We start from the raw sequence: 9,970 nt of genomic DNA on the forward strand, positions 1-9,970 counted from the left end.
CCTCGAGGGGCGTCGCCTGGGCCGGCCTATGGGAAGGGCGACCGGCGCCTGAGGGGCGGGGCGCGGAAGGACGGACCAAAGGGATCTCCCGGGGGGAGGAGCTTATCCTGGACACGCCCCTCCGCGGAGGAGACGTTTCTCTCCCTCCGCTGATACTTTTTTGGGGGGAGGCTGTCGTGGACTACAATTCCCATTATCTCCACCCAGTATAGCCACCTGTAACTCGTGCAATGCCTCCCATCTCCTTTTTTTTCTTGTCCTAGTAATTGCCCCAGGCGTGAGGTTCCCGACCCTGGGGTGGTGGTTGGACGACCACTCCCAAAATCCCCAGGCAGGGATGGGAGTTGTAGTCCAGGCCCAAATCAAATTTTTAGCTCCTACTCGATCAGGCCTACGGAAATAATGAGGAGAATGGTTAAGTCTGCACTTGCAACTGTTGCGTCCACCAAATGCCAGTTGAGGAAAGCACAGATCTGTGTGGGTTTTTTTGTGGACTACAATTCCCAGGATCCTCTAGGCAGGTGTTTCCTTTTAGCCGCTAATCACACCTGCGGTTTGCAGAACAAGGCTCCAAAAGGGAAAAAAAAAGGGATACCAAAACAGGGGTGTTAAGTCAAGACTGAGGTGTGAAATGCCACAATGAATCACACAATTGTCCTGGATGAACGTGGTGCCGTGTGGTTCACGTACTCTCAACTAAACCGAGTTTCACTGAGTGGTTAAGGTCTTTGGCTGTAGAGCCAGAGGTTAGGAGTTCAATTCCCCATGGGGCCTTGACAGGGATTGGACTGGATAATCCATAGGTTCCCTTTCCAGTTATGCATTTCTAAGAGATAATGAAAATGATCAATTCAATGGGTCTAGTCTGTTTGGGATTATCAAATGGATTCAGGCCCGACACCCTCAACCTTTGCTCTTTGTACTTTTCACCACCCTTACATGGGCTTGAATCTGGGCACTTAAAAAAGTAAGGTTTTCTGGTAAAAAAAGTGAACTTGCACCTTGTGAAGAGATACAACCTTTTTGATGGCAACGTCTTGGTCTGGAAAGGCCTCTGTTTTGTTTTAACAGACAATCTCAGTTCTGTTTTTTGTTGCTGCTTCCGTACGTATGCATTCTAAATTACCTTACTGTTAAAGTTCAACTTTAACTCCTTTTGTTGTTGTTAGGTAAAGGTAAATGTTCTTGATATTGAGTCCAGTCGTGTCCGACTCTAGGGGGTGGTGCTCATCCCCATCTCCAAGCCACAGAGCCAGTGTTTGTCCATAAACAGTTTCTGTGGTCACGTGGCCGGTGCGACTAGACACGGAACGCTGTGACCTTCCCACCGAGGTGGTACCTATTTATCAACTTGCATTTTTACATGCTTTCAAACCGCTAGGTTGGCAGGATCTGGGACAAGCAATGTGCTCACTCCGACGCGTGGATTCGATCTTACAACGGCTGGTCTTCTGACCTTGCAGCATAGAGGCTTCTGCAGTTTATCCCGCAACGCCACCACGTTGTTGTTACACACCCTGAAAAGGGAGTTTTTAAATGTAGGACATAAACGCAGATCAGAAAGCTCCTGCTTCACTATTTTCTCGGCGTTCACAAACCAGCTCAGGACAAAAAAGATAAAAAGGACAAGAATGTATTTGATGTCACGTAAAATGTACAAAGAGCCCTACCTATATATCAATAAAAAAAGAGTCTAAGATAAAGAAAATGATTCCTCCCGCCCCGACGCTATCCCATCACCCTACCACCCATGTTTCAAGAGCTTCCTTAGCCAGCTTCTGCCAGTCAGTATTTTGGTTCGGAGATATCAGTGATGGCAGTGAAATAGATCCGCTGCTCCCACTCTGACAGCTGCTGCACGAACCCCCGGTTGGGTCGCATGTTCATTTTGCACTTCTGGACATAACTCCATGCATTCTGCAAAGGAAAGCACAGAAGGGCTGGGATTTAAAATAATAATGATCTAAAAACTCATAACGTTGGTGGCATTCTGTACCCAGTGGAGGTGAAAAGCAGAATATGAATGGAGGTGGTATGATAGTCCGCATAGGGTCCCTCTGGGTTACACTTACCTTTAAGTAAAGCCTGCAGGAATGGATGAGGTAAGCCATTACAGCTGTGCTGCATCTGCTGATGCCCAAGGTAGAAAAAACCAGAACTGCTTCCTGGTTTATGTGACTGTCTAAAAACCGCAAGAAGAAGGCACGTTTATGGCCTAGCTTTCACCTCCTGACCCCTTTTACTCTGCCATTATAATATATATAAAAAAAGACACCCTCTTTTGCCAGAAATGCCTTAAAACAAACAGGCCAGCCTCTGTGCCAAAGTAGAACCACAAGCCAGACTTTAGAAGCAAACACTATTCAAAATCGACTGGGGAAACATTTGTTTCCTTAAACATGGCTCAGGGAACCATCCTTGAACCAAACAAAAAACTTCAGACCCAGGGTCCAAAGAACACATTGAGAAGTTCAAGTGGGCCTCCTTTGGTTTGAACAGGGACTAAAGCTTTTTATTTTGCTATATATGTTATCCAGCTCATCTATGCAGGTTTGGCCCTATGATGTTTTATTAAAGTTTCAATATTCTTGATGTGCGTTTTTGGACAACTCTTTACAACCACCTTTTAAGGTAGTTAAAACTTAAGCCGGAGGCTCCCGATCCCCATGTGCAGAAACACGTGCCGGCTTGAGGCTATGCATGCCACTGAAGCTGATGCCAAACACAGCCTGTTAAGTCTTTAACGTGTTGCCAGAGTCTTCGTTGCTTCAGCTGCTGCTGCAGACACAGTTCTGGACCTTTGTACTATTCGGTTCTGGATTCAAAAGCAAATGCTAGGGAAATTTTTTTCCCTCGACTAGGCAATGTCGGTGGGTCTGGGGGAATAATTCCTCTGAGAGATCTGCCCAGACCCAAAATGCATTGAAAACCGAAAGCGAAGTTTCCAAAAATCCTCACAACTCTGTGGTACTGGGGGGGGGGGGGGGGACAATGCATGTGAAGCCTGTTGGGTTGTTGTTGTTGTTATGTGTTGTCAACCCTTCTTGGCCTCAGGGTGGCCCTATGAATCAGACATCTCCAAAAGGCCCCATCCTCTGCTGCCCTGCTCAGCATTCACAAACTGAAGCCTGTGGTTCCTTCAGGAAGCCAATCCATCTCGTATTGAGTCTTCCTCTTTCCCTGCGGCCTTCCACCTTTCCCAGCATGACGGTCTTTTCCAGAGATGATCCTGCCTTCTCCTGATGGGCCCAAAGGAGGACAGCCTCGGCTTCAACATTTTTGCCTCCAAGGATAGTTCAGGCTTGATCAAGTACTCACTTGTTTGCTCTCTTCCAAGCTGACAAATCATCCCCCCATCAGCTTTTCTTTACTATCCAGCTTTCACACCTAATCCCAATCTATATGGGATTGTTCTGTTACTAATTCTGGCCCCAAGGGTGACGTGAGGGTCAGCCCTTCAGCCTTCTTGCTGGCCACCCGCACAGCCGGTCCACCAGGGGTGGAAACCTCTGGGCGAGGGATGGCCTGTGCCTTTTGTCCCTTCCGATGCGGAGGGAAGGGAGACGGGCAACCCCATTTCTAATGACTCACCGATGAAATGGCAAATATCGCTGAAGTGTGAAAAGAGATCGGCCTCGGGAGTGTCCGGAATGGAAATGTGGAGGAGCCTGTCACTCTCCTCGAGGAAACTAAGAGAAAGCAAAGAGGAGACGGCCTTGGGAAGTTGCAGGAAAGCCAGTGTGCTTCTCGTGTTGACAAAAACAAGCACAAATCACTTGCTGGCTTCTGGCGCATAAAGAACAATGGACCGAGTCTGATACAAGGGGGAGAAAAGGAGCACCGAATGCACTTTCAAAGCCATCCAAAAGGTCACCCATTGCTACATCTGGTGGCAGTGAGTTCCACAGTTTAGCTGTAAAATGCAGCGGGGGGGGAACATCTTTCCCTGGCCAGCCTAAAATGGCGCAAAAGCGGCATGAGCTTTCCAGCTGTTCAAGACCCTTGAGCCAGGTGTTCATAACAACCGTGTGCTGTCAAATCAGTTCTGAGTTATGGCCACCCTTTCTTCTGGGCCTTCCAGGTAGAGAATACACAGAAGTAGCTTACCGCGTCCTTCTTCCGCTAGTGCCCTGGGACTGGGCAGCTTGCCCAAGGCCACATCAGATGACTCTTCTGGTAGGAAGCACAGTGAGGAACCCTCAACCTCTGGCTCTACAGCCAGATGCTTAAACCACTGGGGAATCCAGCCAACTAGATGGTGCAAGGATGATCAGGAACACACAAAAATATACAGAATCTGGCCTCGTAGGTCAGTAGTTTTGTTTTTCAATACAGAGGAGGACCGAACACCAGGAGTTGGAATTAGGGAATGCACAAAAACCCTGCCCCACATTCAGGTATCACCCGGAATTTTGTGTCTTTCTTCTGTGGCCTTCCATACAAAGCGGACTTAGATGTCTGCAAGGCTATTAAACAACCAGGCCTGTATAACTCACAATGAGCCTGCTTCCTCAGAGACATTGATATGGGCCTTGATTTTCAGATCTTTCTGGATCTGGCTGTCACAGGCTTGCTTGTAGTTCCCCATGTAAAGCTTTGCAGGAAGGATCTCCACCGGGTAAGGCTTAAAGGCCTCCAGCTCCTGTTAAGGGGGACGAACGAAGAAACAAAAGCAGTAGGAACCTGTTTTGGAACCCCAAACCTTTTGGCGTGTAGGCCTTCCAGCTCTGAGCCCTGTGGAGTTTTGAGCTGCAGGAATCTCTCACCGGGAAGGGCGGTTGTCTCTTACAGCTTATAGACCTCTCCAGCTCTTGACCCAGCCGGTACGTCCACTATCATCATCCCAAAGGCTCTGACTCATGGTGATATAGGAAGGAAGAGGCTCTGCAGCCATTTGAGAACGCTGTACACAAATGTTACGAATCTTTTCATGTTAAAAAAAGCCAAACGATAACCCTGCATGAAATGAACTGGGGTGGAGGGAGAGGTTTGGGAGGGCCTTGGGCATGGAGTCTGACAGATATGCTCATCCCCAGCCGAAAGAGACCCATCAGGAGGGGTGCACATGCATCTGAGGTCCACATGACCCCTTCCCCTGCCAGTTTGCGGTTCATAAAAACATGGAACCTCAAGCTGAACAGAAGATGGCCACCTTGGTCACAATGAGGAGGAAGGCCCCCCCCTCGCTCCTCTTACTCGAGGCATCCAGAAGATCTTTTGAGTCCGGAGGTAATGGTAGGACCGGGTGAACCGCTGGTAGCCGCCTCTCAGGACCAGAACCGGAAAGCGGGTGAGTCGCTGCATGACCCGGGCGCAACGAGCTGCAGATCCTTCCTTAGCATCTAGAAAACAGAGAGCGCATTTTGAGAGGCAGAGCTTGGTCCTGCGTGCAAGAGAGGCCCCCTTGAGAGAAATCTGTGGCTGTTCCAGAGGTGCCTGCTTGTAGAATTGGCCCCACTGAATCCATCAGATCTGTGATTTATTTCTGTTTATAGTAGGGACCCCTCATCTGCAGGATCATTATCCTCTGACTCCTTGACAATATTAAAAAGTATTGGGGAAAAATTCATTATCTATAAATGATGATTTTACCAGAACTGGCTACTGCTATGTATAGCACCCACTATTAAAATAGCATTCTGCGTTTTACAGCATCCGGGGGTGGGGGTGGGGAAGAAGCTTGGAATCAATCCCCTGCAGATATGGGAAGTCCTACTGTATTTATTTTGTTTGCTAAGTTTTTTCACTTGTCTGCCACCTTTCTCCCAATTAAGGAACCCAAGGCAGCTCACGGGTGGTTAAAAAAACAAATGGATAAAAACCACCAGAAATCAGGACACTGAAAAACAATTACACATTGATTGCCTTTTTATCGTGCTTTTCCCAAAATCTGAACCTGGAGCCTGCCGCAATCTGATGGAATGCCTTCTCGCCTTATGGCTGGAGCAGGCAGCTATGAAGGGTTTCTAGCCTGCCCCTGTCCTATTTCCAGCCCCCTTGAACCCGGTGATCTGCATTTCTGGGTTCTGTTTGGGAAATAGAGGTTTGAAAGTATAACAAGGGAGGCATCTCGTTTAAGCCAGGAACCGCATTCTGGAGGTACGAACCTCCATTCTTCTTTTTTTTAAAAAGTTTCACGGATGCAAACGGGGTTAAAGGATACTGGACCCCTCAAGAATAGCCTTTGTGACCAGCCTATTTCCCAGCCTTGTAGTAGAGGAGAGTGAGTGAGCAATGGTGTTGACATCACACGAACTAGCCAACCAGTGCTGGGTTTTGCTCCAAGCTATCAGAACCACCACCCAGCCATATGGACCTTAAACCAAGATAGAAGCATGAGCCCTGAATGCAGAGCAAGTGCTTCTGAACTGTATTTTAAGGTCTACAAACAATTCAAGTGGCTTTACTCTTTAGGTCCTTTGGGTTTGCCTTAAGAAAACCCTACACGGCTCTCATAGTGAACAAAAAAATAAAGCTTACTATCTTCGGATGATGGCTTTTGTCTCAATCCTGAGATATTCGCTCCTGTGTCATACGCTAAGAGAAAAGAGACAGATGATAAATAATAAATTTGTTAGCATGTTCTCGCAGGTTTTGTTTTGAAATCCAGATGTGCCTGGTCTATTTTGCACCCTTCTCCCCTGCCCCAATGGCCAGCTCTCTTCAAGGACCTATCCATACAGCAGGCTGGCTCATCAGCTCAACCAGTAATAACCCCACACACATACTGGGCAAGGTCAACCAACATGGTGAGGCTGGCAGGTAGTGAGGGACGGCCACCAAAAGCCCAGTGGGCTACCCCAGCCCCCATTTCCCACCTCCCCCAGGTCACACACACTCAATTGCTAACCATATGGACTAGAAGAGTGTGTTTGCCTATTTTGAAATGAGAAAAGAGCAATCAGAGGGAGAGTGAAGACCTTATACTAATGATGCCTCTTATTTTTGCATCATGCCAAAAAATGGCAGAAAGCTCACAAAATACTATATATCTCAGAATATCTTTAAAAACCCCAATAAAGAAAATGACAAAAGCAGCTGTTCCATCTTATGAACTATCTGTTATATTTTAATGTGAGCTTTGGAATGTTGTCTTTTATTTTGTTTTTGCCTGGGACTTGTCATTGGGTGGGGCATTTGGAATTCTCTGCTGTAGTTCAGGGGAATCCTAATGCCATCAGCAAATGAGAAACTCCAGGACTACACAGGATGTGGCCACGGCAGTTCACTGAGGTATCAAACTCCTGTAACTGTGCAATGCACATAGATTCCTGATGTGAGCCCACAGGTCCTACGATTCTGAACTCCCCGGTCTGCCTAACTGTTATAGGAAGAGGAAGCATACGTTTTAGGTCTTTATCCACTTCATATAAATCATAATCCATGTCAAAAGCAGCCTCTACAGAGTCAGTTTTCCCATCATACACCACACAGTATCTGATGTATTCCAGGTTGACGGATGGAGGAACTAAGTATTTGCCCAGGGGATTCTGCAGTAGTCAAAAAAGAAAAGGAAAAAAAGACAGCATTAATTATCATACTAGTTACACTAAATGCCAGTTGAATACAAGCCCTGGCTGTAAAGAAATTCTGCTAGCGTTTTAATCAATGTTAAATGGGGACATAGCCCATGATCTTAGTGCCAGTCTACCTTCACCTCGCAATCAAGGGGAACCCGCCAAGGAGAAGGTAATGTTTTACAGCTGCTGTGTCCAAGCGACAGCGAGGAAACAGGGGGAGATAAGCAACACATCCAGAAAGGTCACTCGCCGTTTTGACTCGTATTGCTGTCATCAAGTGGCTCTCGTTGTACTCTCTCTTTGTGCGAGCATCTGAAAATAACAGTTGTAAAAAGACAGACACGAGGGGGGGGCAGCGCGGAAATCAACTTGCTTTCTACTGAAATCCAGGAGCAACCAGATTTCTCTTTTAATATTCCAAAAACTTCAATTGTTGTTTTTAAGTAATGAGCGTCACGCACTTGTTTGTTGCATCCGTGCTTACATTTGCAATGTGCCTGGCTCTCCTCCCCCACATTTCCCATGCCGACAACACCCCTGTGAAGTACGTCAGGCTGAGGGACTGGCTCAAGGTCATCTTGAGCTTCAGGGCTCAGTTTGAACGCAGGCATTCCAACTCCTAGCTCCAAAGTCTAACCACTGCACCGCACCTCCACCGGTATTTCCACATCGGTCACTGACCTGGCCTCTTGTGAGGCAGACCCTGTGTTGCTTTTCCATATGTGCTCTGTGGTTCAATCTTGATTTGCTATAGTTATCTTGTTTATTGTTATTAAATTGTTTTTTATTGTTATTAAATTGTTTTCTTTTATGCTTTGTATTGTACAGTCAGCCAGGCAAAGTGGCCTTGGCAGCCAGATGGGCAGTAAGAAAGTCAATTAAATGAATGAATGAATGAGCATCGAGAGAACTTTGAATGTGCCAGTCACCAATGCAGAACAATAATCACTGCACGGAAGACAGGAGACTGGGATAAGTGAAGTCCAGCCATTTATGCAAAGCCCAGTTGGTGCTCAGCCTCCCCTGTTCTTATAACTTCTCCCATTTCCTCTCACAAGGTTTACATCAGAAATATTCTGATTCCAGAGCAGAAGAGCAAAGAAAAGGATCCCTTATAGGACACCCTCCTGCTCCTGATGCAAAATGCAAAGAATCAGTGGATAGCTCAGAGCTTTAGGTATCTACCTGCTAAGCCAGAGTTTGGGAGTTCGATTTTATGAGAATCCTTTAAAAACAGTCGAAGGAACAAATGGTTAGTTGAGTGAGAATCTTGAGCTTTCCCATGTTGTCCATTCCTATAACGATTGTCAACTGTCCCGATTACTTACCCAACAAACACAGATAGTTTGGCTCTGCCAGCCGGGACACTGTGGTGGCTTGGTTCAACAAATTGTACAGTTCCGTTGGCTCGCACAGCGTCACCCCCGCCATCACGCCAAACTTCGCTCTGGAGACGGTACTGGATGTGTCGGAAGGTACTCCCCAGTACAGCTGATGATCCTGAGGTTCACGCGTCAGTCGTAAACAAGCTGTCGATGCTGAAGCCTAGAGTCCGACAGCCCAAGTATTTGGTGTTGTGTAGAAATGTGGATACTGTTGAACCTAAAAAAGGAGAAAAGGGGAGAATGGTTAGGGAAGCCATGGCCAATAAACCAAATGTCCTAAAACTAACTGAAGTAATCAAACAGACATAGAATTGCAAATGAATAATGCAAGAATTTGGGAGGAAAAGAAAATATATTTTTTTGGTTTTCGGTGCTTTAAAAAGCCACAAATGCTACTGTGCGTTGATGGTTATTGCTGCTATTGTTCTTTCCCAGATCTAATGAGAGAGACCCTGAGTATTCCTGGATGATGCTTAGAGGCTCCAGGCTATAGATATTTTATTTCACATAAAATGTGGATTTTCAGTGCTCTAAGATTCTCATGCTATCATTTTAAGAAAAAAAAACTATTAAAATTCATATATAATTTGTGGGACACCATGGTTTAAATGCACCTTTGCATCCCCCTCTGAATGCACGCAGGTGCATTAGAATAAATGCAGGGCGATGCAAGTCGGATCCGCCCGGGCGTTCTGGTCCAGAACTCCCGTTGCTATGACGACCGTGGTTCCTGTTGCCATGGAGCCTCTGTTAAGTGTTGCCATGGGGATCACGGAGCGCAGTCCCTCCACCATGATTCTGGTTGTTATGACGTTATACCCCGCGCCAACGTTCTGCTCCACGACAGCCCGGTGGGGTGGTTGCTATGGCAACGGAGCCCGTTCTCACTCCTTCACTTCTACGGCTCCCCTTTGCTACGGGAGAAGGCTTGGCGGTAACCAAGGCTGACGTCACGGCGGACTCTCGCTCTCGCCATCTCTCGCGATATTATGGCACGGCGGGGCGGGCTCGACCAAAGACGAGCTGCCATCAAGTGGGCGTGCCTCGGAGCTGAGGTCACTCCGG

General features: G+C 47.0%; 1 protein-coding gene across 3 annotated transcripts; it reads right to left on the reverse strand.

Moving 5' to 3' along the window:
* Positions 1-1,617: 1,617 nt before the first annotated feature.
* Positions 1,618-9,655, reverse strand: STYXL1 (serine/threonine/tyrosine interacting like 1). 3 transcript variants are annotated; one of them, XM_020805029.3, is made up of 10 exons: positions 9,520-9,655; positions 8,849-9,122; positions 7,771-7,832; positions 7,346-7,490; positions 6,481-6,537; positions 5,197-5,342; positions 4,497-4,642; positions 3,592-3,689; positions 2,073-2,182; positions 1,618-1,917 (listed from the first exon to the last, which is right to left on the reverse strand). In XM_020805029.3, exons 2-10 carry the CDS (start codon positions 8,949-8,951, stop codon positions 1,786-1,788), a joined length of 999 nt encoding a protein of 332 aa, XP_020660688.1. In that variant the 5' UTR covers positions 8,952-9,122; positions 9,520-9,655; the 3' UTR covers positions 1,618-1,785. The 3 variants fall into 3 exon arrangements, with proteins under 3 accessions (XP_020660688.1, XP_072834353.1, XP_078235502.1); XM_072978252.2 differs by lacking the exon at positions 7,771-7,832; XM_078379376.1 differs by lacking the exons at positions 3,592-3,689; positions 9,520-9,655.
* Between the last annotated feature and the right edge of the window lie 315 nt (positions 9,656-9,970).

This window comes from Pogona vitticeps, chromosome 7 (genome assembly GCF_051106095.1).
Source record: "Pogona vitticeps strain Pit_001003342236 chromosome 7, PviZW2.1, whole genome shotgun sequence".
Classification (NCBI taxonomy): Eukaryota; Metazoa; Chordata; class Lepidosauria; order Squamata; family Agamidae; genus Pogona; species Pogona vitticeps.

Excerpts from the sequence above, each read along its gene's own strand:
- STYXL1 (XM_020805029.3), bottom strand. The coding sequence starts at position 8,951 with ATGGCGGGGGTGACGCTGTGCGAGCCAACGGAACTGTACAATTTGTTG. Across the intron at positions 6,538-7,345 it reads AGTGGATAAAGACCTAAAAC|CGTATGACACAGGAGCGAAT; the intron begins GTATGCTTCCTC and ends CTTTTCTCTTAG. Across the intron at positions 1,918-2,072 it reads CCTGCAGGCTTTACTTAAAG|AATGCATGGAGTTATGTCCA; the intron begins GTAAGTGTAACC and ends TTTCCTTTGCAG.